Source organism: Limanda limanda, chromosome 16 (genome assembly GCF_963576545.1).
Source record: "Limanda limanda chromosome 16, fLimLim1.1, whole genome shotgun sequence".
NCBI classification, from domain to species: Eukaryota; Metazoa; Chordata; class Actinopteri; order Pleuronectiformes; family Pleuronectidae; genus Limanda; species Limanda limanda.
The window spans coordinates 22,300,989-22,315,078 of NC_083651.1; the positions used below are offsets into that span (position 1 = coordinate 22,300,989).

Sequence of the window (14,090 nt, forward strand, 5' to 3'; positions counted from 1 at the left end):
TGTGTGTGTTTGTTTCTCTGCTATGGCTCTTACATACGTGTTTTGTGTATGAATGAGCCTGACCTACTCTTATGACTTTCTGTCATGTCAGGCTCATTTCCTGATGCGCCTGGGTTTTTTCAATCAATTTTATGTCAGTGTAAAACAGCATTGCCTGTATCTGAAGATCTCTCCACGATGTCTGAAGCATATATTACAATTCCTCTTTATTTAAGTGTTTAAGTTCCTCTTCTACAACCCTGTAATCTTGTTTCATCATTTGGTTTCTGGCTTCATGTCACATCTTTACAAAATAAAGCATCTTAATTCCATAAAAAGCACGAGGATATATGTTGTGTTGGTGCATTGGTGGCCATGGTGCTCTTCCTGCATTGTTGCCTCTGTTGATTTATAAATTTGCTCTGGACAGAGAACCACACAACTTGGTAGAGGGAGGCAATATGTGTCATGGAGGAACCCATTCAAGGGGCAAACCCAGGAATTGTTTAAATGCGTACAATACATTTGTTAAGTGTACTTAAATGCCCATATAACATAGTGTATATTTTTGTATAGTTTCAACTCTCGAGTATTATTTTTAAAAAATCACATTTTAGAGCTTGTTTTTCGGTCCCTTTGGGTTTAAATACAGCTCATTCCACTTTAGTAAAAGAGAAACAGATTAAGAAGCATTACAGCGTTTGCAAATGATACAACAGCAATCCAATCACAGATCGCTAATTAGCGTCCTCTGCTGTATCTAATCAGGAGCAAGACCGTAACTGCATTTTTGGGGAAAAAATAGCAGTTGAATTTCAGCAACTGCTGTGTGTTGCTTACAGAATACAAAGTAATAAATACAGTTATACATTTTAAATATATCAATGATGCCAACTGGTAAATCGTCATAGTTGTACTCAGACACACTTCTTTGTTTTTATTTGGTACTCCATTTGTATGCAAGGCACAATTTAGCCTAAATGAAGCAGTAGAACCCTGCTGTGTATGTATTAGTGATGTGACAGATACGTGTGCATCTCAAGGTCATGTGCTTTTAACTGGTTTGCTACAGCAGTAAATACACACAGTCCTATTGACCCCAAATATAACATCTCATGCATCATCATAATGATCCCATGAATATGAAACATGTGCTATTAAACATTTAGACTCGCACACAGAAGCTGGTGTTTACCGTATATGAATAGGAAACATGTGCAAAGCAGGAACACACACGCACACAGGCGTGCACCCATAGTTGGGTTAGGTGTGATTCAGAGTGCGTCTGTGTTGTTTCTCATTTTCAGCTGTCCAGTGTGATCACCGCTGAGTGATTTGATTCTCTCTGTGTTTCATACCCATCTAATTCATCCACAGCCTCTCATATTATCTTTGTGAATTCATGCCTGTGTTGTGTGAGCACACAAAACCATGTGAGAACCGTTCAGACAGCCAGACAAAAGTGCTGGTGCTGGTGAATAGACGAGGGCTGGGTATTATTATTGACCAGCCTATTATTGGATTTTACAGATTCAATATTACATTAAACAGTATTAAAAAAATTAATGAATTAATAAATAAATAAAAGACGATATTAAATACATATCATTTTAAATAATAATGTCGAGCAGGCTTAGTAAATACAGGGGTCCACACACACACACACTCGCGTTTTCAGCTGTTGCTTTGTTGATCTTTGCTCAGGTTGAATGTGAGCAGTGCAAGTTGAGAGTAAACAACATGAACAACAACATGTTTACCAACAGACAACATGTTTACCTACATACAAAGTCCTGAGAAGAAGTCTAAAAAATCCAAATAACCTAATTTTACCATGCTGTAATGGGTAGTAATGGACAGTTTTCTAGTAAAACAGTAATATCATGTGGTAACATTTCCATTACATTGTTAATGTTCATGTCTTCAATGTCGCTCCAGAGTAGATAACTGCAAGTGAGCTCTGCTGGGAAATTTAACATGACTAATGGCAGACAGCTGCAACGCATCTCAGAAAGAGAGAGAGAGAGAGAGAGAGAGAGAGAGAGAGAGAGAGAGAGAGAGAGAGAGAGAGAGAGCGAGAGAGAGAGAGAGAGAGAGAGAGAGAGAGAGAGAGAGAGAGTGTGTGTCAGTCACTGTTCTTTTGTGTAATCAAGCCTTGGCATATGAATGTTGAGGCCAGTTCTCTGTCAGTTAAATACAGAAGCAACAATAACATAAATATAACAAACAATGCAATGTGACATGGTAAGAAGCAGAAATTAGTTTTTGTCTTATTATATTTATGTTTGATCAACAGGAGAAGTTTTCAGTCAATTTAATTTCTGATGCATCTTTGTGAGTGTATTGATGAATGTTGTGCCAATACAGCTAATAATAGGAATGATGTCTTTACAAGAACATGGATGTGGAATCCATGTCACCTCGGCAATCACAGCAGCATGACAATGTCAAGTACAAATGTATGTGTCTTGTTACATTTACCATTTCCATGGGTTAAGTCCTAATTGTTATAACAGATAAAAGGTTTCATCTGGATTCATTACACAGTGGAATGTTGGAGGACAAATCATTAAATGATAAAATCATCAAAAAAGAATGTTGCTCCTGTTAATTAAAATAGTTCCCTGTGTCTTTTTCCTTGTAGACGGTGCGGCATGGTTTCCCTTACCAGCCCACAGCCTTGGCCTTTGACCCCGTGCAGAAGATCCTGGCCATCGGCACAAGAACAGGCGGCGTACGGATGTATCCTTTACTCCTCATCTGCTCACTCCCTCCCCTCATCGAGTCTGGAGACACACATAATGTACATTAACACATTTTTATGAGATTATTCTAAATGCATCCCTTGGCCTTTGCCCCTTTTTATTACTGCACAATGAAACATGATCCATCATAGTTAATGTTGGTGCTAATGTTAATAATGTATGACCAAATGTATGTACCTGGGAAATATAAATAATAGTAATAATGATAATATAAAATAGTTTTAAATCATACAATATCCGATCTGGGGTTTCATGGTTGTCTTCCTTAGGCAGGAAAGTAATTAAGTGATAAATAAAGAGCCCAAAATTGTTAAATAAAAATGTACTATAAAAATGAAAAATAGTATCAGGCTGACTTACAATTATCCTAACAGAAATAGTTTGTCTCCTACACAAACCTGTGGCACTGCAGTACAGTCTCCAGACAGGGCCTCCCCCTCCTCCATTCTTCCCCCCTCCTCCACTCCTAATTCTCATCCCTCTTTCCGCCCTGTCACAAAATGATTGCTCGGCTGTCATGTCGCAGGCGCAGAACTGTCCATCCCACAGCCCGTCCCCTGGGTCACCAGGTCACAGGGCTGGGAGAGAGGACGTGTAAGTGCAACCCAGGTAGGACATTACTCTCTCATAAATACCCGAGATTCCCCGGTATCCCTTTAGGGAACCAGGGACTGAGGCAACAAACAATTATCGACGCTACGGCAGCTGCACTGCAGGTCCTGCTGGGGTAGTGCATCGATAGACTGAATGATCTCTATGCTGAAACCAACAGGAAATCAGAGAGAAGGGTGACACAGGCAGATGAGACGTTCTTTGAATATTTGAAAGGGAAACGCGATGGAGAGTAGGCGGCTGAATGTTCTGGAGCAGGGTAAAAGCACTAATGTGTTTGATGACACACAGAATAGCTGATGAAAAGGGATAAAATGTGACTTGATTGCATGATAAGCTTGTCTGAATGTATATATTGATATCCTTCATTCCCCCTTTTTTCTCAATCCTTTTCTGTTCTCTATCTATCTCTATATCTCTCTAATGACTGTAAAGCAAGGGATTTCAGATGAGATTTCAGATGAATTGATGCCCTTGATTTTCTGAGCATTTGTATTGACATGCTGAACACACACCTCCCTCTGCTCCCATGTGGCCCGTCAATGACTTTCTCTTTCAGTTGCATGCACTCATATAAACCACACAAATCTATTTAGCTGTGCTCTCATTCTTCCTCATACTGCATCGCCTGCTAGAGCAACGCGTTTTCCTCTATTTCTGCTTGTATTTATTCAATTCACCTTTCTAGTGTCCTTCACTGCCTGTCATCCTTTTCTTACCAGGGCTTTGAACATCCGCCTTTCATCTTCTGTCAAGGTCTCGGTCTCTCTTCATTTTCTTTTTCCCGCTGTAGCTTTTCTCTTGCTTTTCTCCTGGCTATGTCACTGTCTTTGCAGCTGTATTAGCACTGCACATAGAGGGAGTCATTGCAGGAATTTCCTCATGCTCTATTTCTACTTCATAAGCCTTGAACTAGCAATTCTTGCCTTTTACTTTTATTCTCCATTGCCACTATGTTGAGTGCTGCAAGCACCGCCTTTCACGGATATTTCACCGGATTTTTATTTTCCTCACCTAGTCTCTCCAGGGTGGAGCAGGGTGTAAAACCAAGCAATTTAAAGTTAGAACCTTGTCTCATTGTCTTTTGTTTGTCTGCCGTCACCGAGCCGATACCTGAGCCGCTGTGGTAACACATCATTATTTGTCAGGAAAATATATATATTTTGCCCCCTGTAATCTGTTTTCATCTCCCAGGGCTTAAAGTGAAACATGCGGATGACACTTCTGATCGACTGTGTGGGACGGCCGTTACGTGGGCTCTCTGTGGGACGTGCTGCTTTCCAGCCTGTGGTGTGTAGGCATGCGGGACATGTGTGTCAATACAGGCAGAGGAGTGATCGATATATATCTGAGTTTGCAGTGGGGTCCTGTCGCCGTTGTCAGAAAACATTTGGTTCCCTTCATGTAGCAACCAAGATACTCATCTACAAACTAACAGTTCAGCCGTCAGGGGCAGTTAATGGAAAACCCTCCTGAGCCTCAGCTGCCATAGTATTGCTTAGGAACATGGTGATTACATTTATATTCAGACCTCTTTGCACAGAAAAATAAATTCACATAAATGTCAGGTATATAATTTGCCAACACAATGTTTCAATACATAACAAGGCCATCTTTGGTTGAAATGGCAGCAGTGAGTCTTTAGATTTTCCCATCAGATCTCTCTGTACCTGTCTCTCCTCCCTCTACACAATCTGTTCCTGGTACAAATTAGCAAGAAGTCATAAAATCCCTTTGTGTTAATCTACTTTAATCTTTTTTATAGTAGGTTATACTCTCAGTTAAGGGGCCTTTTGCGTTCCCTCATTGATGAATCACTTATTTTAAGCTGCATCTCATGCTTCTGCAGTGGGAGGATCCTCAACCCCTGATAATCATCAAGAAACACTTACAGTTCACTAGCTTACTGGCTGTTGCGGCAATTGCTTTGTTCCTGATGTCCCACAATGAACAGCTGAGGCAGTCGCAGAAGGACTGGTGCTGCTCTGTTGAATGGTGCATAGTGACAATGTCATCAGGGTGGTGCAGTGGCTTGGCAATGAGGATCTCTGCAGTGGACTCCGAGGACACTCCTCCCTCTGGCTGGGTGCGAGATGACCAAGATATGCTGAGATTTTGGAGAGAGAGAGCACGTAGAGCAGAGAGAGAGTTTTAGCAAATGTGTGTGTGTGTGTGTGTGTGTGTGTGTGTCTAAAACCTGTTTGTCTACTTGCTGAGTGTGCATCCATGTGTGCCAGCTACCTGTGTCAATATTGCCATCATCTCTGGACAAATTTTTTTTTATGTCTGTTATTGGCTTTTGTGTTGCTGCAGTGAAAGTAGTAATATAATTGTCCGGAGACTGATGGAAAGTAACTTCTCATAGCAACGGAACAGGAGTGAGTGATGGAAAGAGAAATGGGAAAACAGTGATAGGAAGGAGGAAGATGACAGAAAGAGTCTTCCTGTAAAATTGTTTATAGCACATGCACTTAAGGACTGTGTATTTCTTTTTTTTGGAGGTGAGACTAGGCCTGGACGACAATTCAAAAGTATATTTTACCAACTTGTAGTGGTATTGTAGTGGTATTCTCATGTTTTGATAATTGTTATCTGATTCATAATAGTGTGCAACAGCAGAAAAACACCAATTTAACTCATGCCCATGACGAGACAACAATTACAGCTTAACACAGTAGAAGAAAAGAAACAAAACACATAACCCCCCATAAAAACATAACATACATCTGTACATTTAAAATACAGAATAAAAACAGAATAAAATTAAATACAGTAAGAAATATAGTACAATTAGAGTAGGATGTCTGGTGCTTGAAAATACACTAAAATATAAATGATTAAGCCATTCGACTATAACAACTGTGCAGACTGTTAGTTCGTTTTTGAGTTGACCTTAAACATACATACACATACATAATAAAATAAATGTCTTATATTTGATGCTGATCCATAATGTCTCATGATGTGAATCACTGTAGCTGATCTTGCACGTTGTCCCCCATCAACTCAAGGCCCTGTCGAGCCTTTAGCCTGGAAGAAATTTAAACGACAGTGCTGAGAATTTGAGATAAGTTAGCTAACCCTCCTCAGATTAGCGCTGGGTGAAGAGATGACTGCAGCTTTTACTTTCAGGGATACATTTTCTCTTCACCACAGCCGAGTGACCGGCAGCAAGCAATTAGCAAACCTAATCTGGCCAATGGAGCATGAGCAGGCAATGGGAGGAGGCGACTGTGTAAACACAGAGCAACTGTTAGTGCATTATCAATCACGCAGGCTTACTGCCTGTGTGTGTGTTTGTGTGACAGGGCAGCTTTGCAGTGCCAGGGAAACAAACTATATCATCAGATAGTCATCAATTAGGCCTTCATTGTTGTCACACTGTGTCACTGTCTTTGCTGACTGTGTGAGTGGGCCTGCAAACATAATGACTCTTCTATCAGTCGCTCAGCTCCTGCAGGAGGCCGCCGGTGCCTCAATCAAGAGGCTCCTCAGATTAAGTACGGGGAGCCCACACCAGGCTCTATTTCCATAATTCCCACCACCATTGTTGCTGTAAAATCTCCAAACTTGAGCTCATTATCAACACCCCCTGTTGCCATGGATATGAGCACAAGCATACAATCACAAGGAGACACGTACAGTCCTGCCCAGTGATTTGGTCTTGATTGAATTACTCAGAACAGGATTTGCAGCCCTCTGTTTGTGAACTAAGAGCACAGGCAGTTTGGACTGGCGTCGGAAGTGAGCAGGCGAAAGTGTTGAAGCAGCAATATTAAGCTCTTCGTAACCACACCTCCCGCATCCTTACTTTACCTTTGCAAGGGGCACATTCATTGAATTAATGAATAAATAATATTGAGAGAATAAATAATATTGAGAGAATTACTGGACTGGAACTCGAGTATTATTTGTAAAAATGATTAGGTAATTACTGATTGCTTTAATTAGAAAATTAGAAATGACGAATGTCCTTTACATGTTCCTAAAAACCAAGGCAACATCTACCATCTAAAATATTTTTACTTTTGAGATCCAGGAACAACAAAATTTAAACTAACGTTGATTATTCATTTCACGTCAACATAGTCAGATTCTTGATTGTAGTTTCTATCTTTAGTATCTTAAGTTATTTTACAAAGTGACATCAAGTCAAGTTGTAGGTAAGGAGGCAGTATCTTCTTTTTCTCAGGCATTCTAAAGTTAATCTGAACGTGATCTTAGTGTCCCTAACCCGCTCAGCTCAACAAAGTTTCAAACCAGATTATGTAAGAACCTTTTTAATCTGCCCATATAAATATCTTCCATGTTGTATCCTCTCCTCTACATCCTGGTTTAATTCCTATACAGTACATCCTACCACCAAGACCACTTTAAACCTCTTCTTTTAAGTTCTTCATAATATGAATAAAGTAGCAGATAATATACATATCTTACTGCTGATATAATAGGATGTCATCTTAACTTGTGTTTACTAATGGCCTGGATCCACAAGCTGGTAACCCTGATGTTTTAGAGGTCTCAGTTTGCCTTTTGGCCCCACCCTCTTTAAATTAGTTGCCATGCTTCCTCAGGGCTCCATTAACACTGGTATTTTTGGTTTGGTTGGAAAACTTCTAATTTCCCTCCAGCTATATAATGATCTAATTTATAGCGCTGTGCCATTTAGAGGGGGACAGACAGGGAAGCAACAAGGCCCCATGATACATTGCAGTGTTTTGGTGTCTTTTGGTCATTTGACACTTTGCCTGTTTAGTCCTGGCTGTAAAAAAGGTTGTGGGCAAAATCTAAGTATCTGTCGGATTTTATCCTGTTTTCCATCTTTGTCTCATTGTCTCTGTTCTAACTTGTATTGGATCATGTTTTTCCATTATCTGTCCGTCCTCCTATTCTTTTCCCCATTACTTTCTTGTTTTCCTCACATTCTCACTTTCCTTTTCTATTTCATCTTCCTCTATGAGACTGTTAAGCCACCAACCTTTTCTGCTTTGCATTCTATGTGCCTGACTGTCAAAGTAATACACTTCCCTCATCTACAGCCGTGGACTCTTCCCATGGGTCATCTAAGGATATAGCTTCGTGTTACATTAAGGAGTATGTTCTATTACTTCATATATATATGTGAACAAAAATCAATATGGTCTCCCGTAATTTGTGATTGTTTTTCCAAAAGTAATTGCTACAAATCAATGAGACCAGCCAGTTCACATACTGACTCGTGTGCTGCTGCCTCCTTTGCGGTGGTTTTCAATTTACCGAACAGTGCGAAGGGTTTTCTTTTATTTACTCTTCACTTCTGTCTTCAATTTAAGAAAAGATTGTGAAAATGTTCACTTTGAATGTGACCACTCTGTTGCTGCTGGTTTTTGCTGAAACACAATCCCTTTTAGGGGATTCTTCCATCTGTGTCTTACTCAACGTGTGAAAATAGTGTCAGTTGAGCTTGATTGCGTAAATGTCATGTGTAGCTGGTGAAGTGTTAAAGAGCAGCTGGAAGAGGAGAAGCCCGGTCGTCTTCTTCTGTGTTCTCGTGTAAATGAGGATACCGGGTGTAGAGGAATATGCAGAATGGTAGTGAATGCACAGTGATATTGTACTGCAGTGTGTTCCAAGTGATTCAATATTCATATAACACAAAACACAGATTAAATCATGTGAAGAAATCTTACAGTTGAATCAACACCTTTTTAGCACTCTATTAATGTTATCATCATTAGCTATCATTTAGCTATAGTTGTACCTAATAAACTGACAAATTTGTGTATATTTGCACACATAAACATAGAAAGTTAGACCTTTGCCTCTGGATTTCCAGCTCTCATGCTCGAAACTGTTGTCTGTGCTTTTACATTCTCCTCTTGTTCATCTGCATCCTCCTCATCCTCCTTGTATTCTTTGCTCACCGGTCCTTCGTCCACTCTGATGGGGATGGCGAGGTGGATGAGTAATGAAAGGTCAGCTGACTATTAATAGCAGCGCTGCGAATAGTCCAGGAAATGCCAGTGGTTTACATTCACAGTCCATCCACTACTAAATGATACAGTGCGTGCACAATGTATAACAACAGAACCGTTCTCAGTTCAACTAGAGTTGTAAAGCAAAGATAATAGTTTTTTTTTCAGATTTGTTTCTGGACGATGTTAACTTACCCTTACACCAATTATACATGAAGCATCATAGGAGAGCAAAACGATTGCAGAATACACATCCTACTCTCTGAACATGAGAGCTGATCCAAATCTCATCCAGTGCAAAAATCCAGCTGTTTGTTTTTAGACTCTGACTCAATAGTCTTGTGTAGTACTTTAGGCTTATGGAAATATGCATATACAGATATACATTTCAGCAGCTTTGGTAAAACACAATACGAGAAAGTTGTCATAGTTTTTTGCTCTCGAGAAAATGGGTCTTGTCTTGGTGGGGAGCTGGAAGCCTGACCTTTGATTTTATCTGATGTGTTAAGACTGCTAGCTAACCTTTACCGCAAAAAGGTCGCCGAGAGCTTCTGTGATTATTTTACCGTGAGATCATTGACACTGAAAAGTCACAAGTCAAAGGGAGGGTGGCAGAAAGTAAACTGCTTGAGAGAAACTGATCTGAAGTTTCCTTTTCCTTCAATGTGTTTCTTAAAGGCAGATTTTGGCACCACACCAAAACACAGCCCACTTTGACGTTTAGATATGAGGACTTGTTGTGTAAATAAAATAGTATTCTGTATTTGAGTAAAGGAGCCGCGTCGCTGAGATGTGTTGCTCATCAGCCCTCTGGCTCATGAGGCTGTAACAGTTACAACCAAACAGATCAGGTCTTACTGATGTTTTGTGGAGAAATATCATACTAGCGACTCTGACATCAGAAGCATCCCGTTCACTGTACTGCGCTGTACCCTCCAGCTGAGAGGACCGTGAAATGGAAGCGAAAGGAAATGTAAAAAGAGGCCTGTATGCGTCAGCACGCCTGCCTACGTTTATATATGTGCACATGTCCATGCATACATCTGAGCCATCAATATCCCACCATACAAGGTGGATACATCGAGTGGGAGGAGAGCGCAAGGTGCAGAAAGAGAGAAAGAATGAAATGAATGTACCTAAAAAAAGTGAGAGTCTATTTTCACGCGGTCAAAGTGCAGCGTGAGGTGTAACAGAAAGCACGGCTCTGTGCTGAAAAGGTATTTTCACAGGAGCTGTACTGTAAGTCATTCCCCTTTCAGCTGAATAACGACAGTTCTGTGATCTATCTGCCCTCTGTGATTGGAGTGTAACACTTTGTCGACAGCAGTCATGCACGCCAGATGCACTGGCTAAACCTGTGCGACCACCATTAGACTGTTGGAAAATAACCACACATTCATCGCCTCTTGTTTCCAACCAAGTCTACACAGTTTCGCATCCAGTGTTAACCAAGTGAAAGATTGGAGATGGCTGGATTGGAAACAATTTCATATTTCCAGGAAGGATTGTGTAAATTCTCCATGAAACCGTCCTTTACGACCAATCCTCTCTCTGTGTTTTCATCCAAAAAGCAATGGATTACTCCAGACAACAATATTTAAAGAGGACAGTGTTCCCCTGTTGCGCTGCTGCTGTCACAATGTATGATAATAGATTATTTTCCAATTACGAGGACTGGATATACTTAAAAGGAAACTACTTTGCATTGCGTGTTGTTCAACTAAGTATATAATGTGAACCAATATGCTCAAAGGCAATGACAAATGGTGATTGTTATGTGGGGATGAAATAAACGCAACTGTCAACTGTCTTCTTCCCTTTTCACTATAACATTTACAGTACGTTTTCGTGGGAAGAATGCAAATAAAGCCACGATCTGGCTGCATGGCGTTCATGCCGTTATCATTGCAAACCGCAAAAAATAAAATTCTGTAAATGCAATTAGCTGTGCTGCCAATGCAATCGTGCATGTACTCTTTAATTAGATCAGATTACATGTCCCTTTGAATTAAATGACTAGGCTTGTTGGGACTTATGTTTACGCCACGTGACAGCGAGGAGGTGCGCGTGTGGATGCACAGTCTCATCTCGGCAGCGGCAGTGGAAGTGAGAGAGCGAATTATGGGGGGGGGGGGGGGGGGGCAGAGAGAGGAGACAAAGAGCAGCCCTGTATCCTTATCTCCAAACCCACGTGGGAAACCGTGTGCATTGCAACACAGAGGGAAATTGGACCGTTAGATCTGTGTCTGGAATTGAAAAGTCAAGAAGTATTAAGAACGATAATGAGGTATAGCTTTTCACGGACTCCTCTCCCTTTTAAGTCGTGTGAATTTAAGGAGATTGCCATGCTACTCCTGTAAGTGATGCAAATGTTGAATCATCCATGTGTGTGTTGCACATCCTGCAAACACTTATTTATAACTCACACAAAATGTATAACGTTTACATTTTTAGGCCAAACTATTAAGGCTTCGGAATTAAATTGTTCATGTTTTCATATGTGCTCTACTCGCCTATTCTTTCGAGGAACATTTTTCCAACAATAAACTGATGTCCTGCTGTACTGTTACACAGTAGTTTGCCATTTCACATACACATAGACAATTGCAACTTGACAGGGCTCAACAATACACACATAATTCACATTGACATCACACAGAACATACTTAAAAACAAAGCTCAACAATGCAACCGATACTATTTAAAACACATAGCACACATGAGAAGGGACTTGTTAAAAACAGCTTGAACTTCAGTGTCTATTTATAATTGTTGAGGGTTGGTATTGCAGAGGTAAGGGAGGATTTCTAGTCGCTGTTTTTTTCACGCCAGAGGGACTTTGAACTGGAAGGGAGGCTGGAGAGGGTGAAATGGTTCCTCATTGATCAGGGTGGCTTTCTGGATCACTAACCTTATATACAGTTCAGGTAGGGGAGTCTAGGGTGAACCAATTGTATAAATTAACCCACAAACTAACATTATATTAATTAATAAATATTAGTCAGTCCATCCTGACTCTGCTCGCTCACTTTTCTCTCTCTTGCGTTGACAGGCAGACACACACACCCTGAAACGCGGTTTAAACATTGATTTCCAACATTGATTTCACCACATAATGTTCAATACTTCTTTGAAAAGAGTAAAATCTTTCTTCGTAGCTGAAGAGCATTAATTATTCTATTCAGCCCCTTTTCACTCTGCTCTCTCACTCTGCTCCCTCCCTCTCTCTCTCTCTCTCTCTCTCTCTCTCTCTCTCTCTCTCTCTCTCTCTCTCTCTCTCTCTCTCTCTCTCTCTCTCTCTCTCCCTATCACACACTCTCACAGAGACATGCAGAATCACACAAACACAAATAGTGTCATTGGACACGAAACTAAGCCTGGGTTACAATAACATAATTTGGTGTTCACCAACACAAATGTCATGTTTATTTGCACACAGAGCGGTGAAGTGAGACCCGATCACAAGTGGTCTTGTTAGTCATGGTAAATTGGACCCAAACCATACCAGCTAAATACTAAAACACACATATTCAAAAGAGGACTCCTTCTCTTGTATCTCTTGTGACCAGTCCCTGTGTTTTTTGCATTTCTGAACTCTAAAGTTTGGATTCATCTTTGTTCTGATTGGTCCATCACTGCAGCCCTAGGATCCCTCCCTGTGTAACTGATGATGGACTATTTAATATTTGGCATTTTCCGTCAGCTGAGGAAGAGTTGCTTCTTAAATGTGAGCATCACAATCTTCCAATGTGACCTGTCATCCATTATGTATGACCCTATTTATCGAGGCCTTTCCCATAGAGCTGTACACAGATTTTATTTCTTTCCGAAACGAAAGCCTCATTGTACCTTTTGAAAAACCAGCTGATTGAGCGTCGTTGTGACTGAAGCCCCTGCCAACATTGAACCCTCTTTCAAAGTCACTCAGATCTCATCCTTCTTGACGAAATCCGCCTGCTCTGCGTTTTTCCTCTGTCAACACCACAGAACCTGATTGGATGGTAATTGCTTAATTGCAGTATGGAGTGCACCTGTGTCGAAGTTTCTGCATTAGTTACCTTCATTCACTCATTTATTCAAGTTTTTCCTCTTTTTTTTTCTTTCTGCCGTCACCATAGAGATGCTGAGTTCCAACAACCCCTGAGCTTTTAAATTGTGTTTTTATTAAAGCAGGAAATTCTCCATATACTAAAAAGACCATAAATTATTCATGCGTCATGCAGGTTTTATGCTTATTCTGTAGCAGTCTATGCTTATCACAGTATGTATGCATGTACTTACTCTGCTACCGAGCACAAGGAGTTCTAGCTTCTATTGTTTACTCTACATAATGCATGGTTATATTTTCTAATGACCTGTTCATCTACACATTACTTTTTCTGACTTGTCCTGAATGCATCATTAAACCACTGAGTGCTGCAGGATTGATTGCAGGATGCAGTGGACCTTCAGTCTTATTTAAAAAGCAGGATGCAATCATCAGCACCCATTTAATGTGTTAGGCCTTGTTGGTCTGTCGTAACTTATTAGATCCAACCTCTGAAATAGCACACAGGCCTTGTTTGTCACACTTACAGGTACATCCATATGCCTACAGTAGGAAGTTTGGCTTGCATTCTTACCACTTGCATAAGTGGTAAGTCTCACAGTCAATATTTCTGTAATTTCACCATAAACTTAATACATAAGGTTTTACTTTCAGAAGATGGTTGTTTTAAACTATAAGGTATTTATTTATCACTTGTATATACAGTTCTGCTGATACTAGATCTGTATTGCT

At 40.4% G+C, this 14,090-nt stretch overlaps 1 protein-coding gene across 2 annotated transcripts in view; it reads left to right on the plus strand.

Moving 5' to 3' along the window:
* The window catches only part of stxbp5l (syntaxin binding protein 5L), a 125,580-nt gene that overhangs the window by 16,219 nt on the left and 95,271 nt on the right, over positions 1-14,090 (plus strand). For both annotated transcript variants that reach the window (XM_061088708.1, XM_061088709.1), the window contains exon 2: positions 2,624-2,721. In XM_061088708.1, the coding sequence (XP_060944691.1) occupies positions 2,624-2,721 (98 nt within the window). The remainder of the gene's footprint in view (positions 1-2,623; positions 2,722-14,090) is intronic.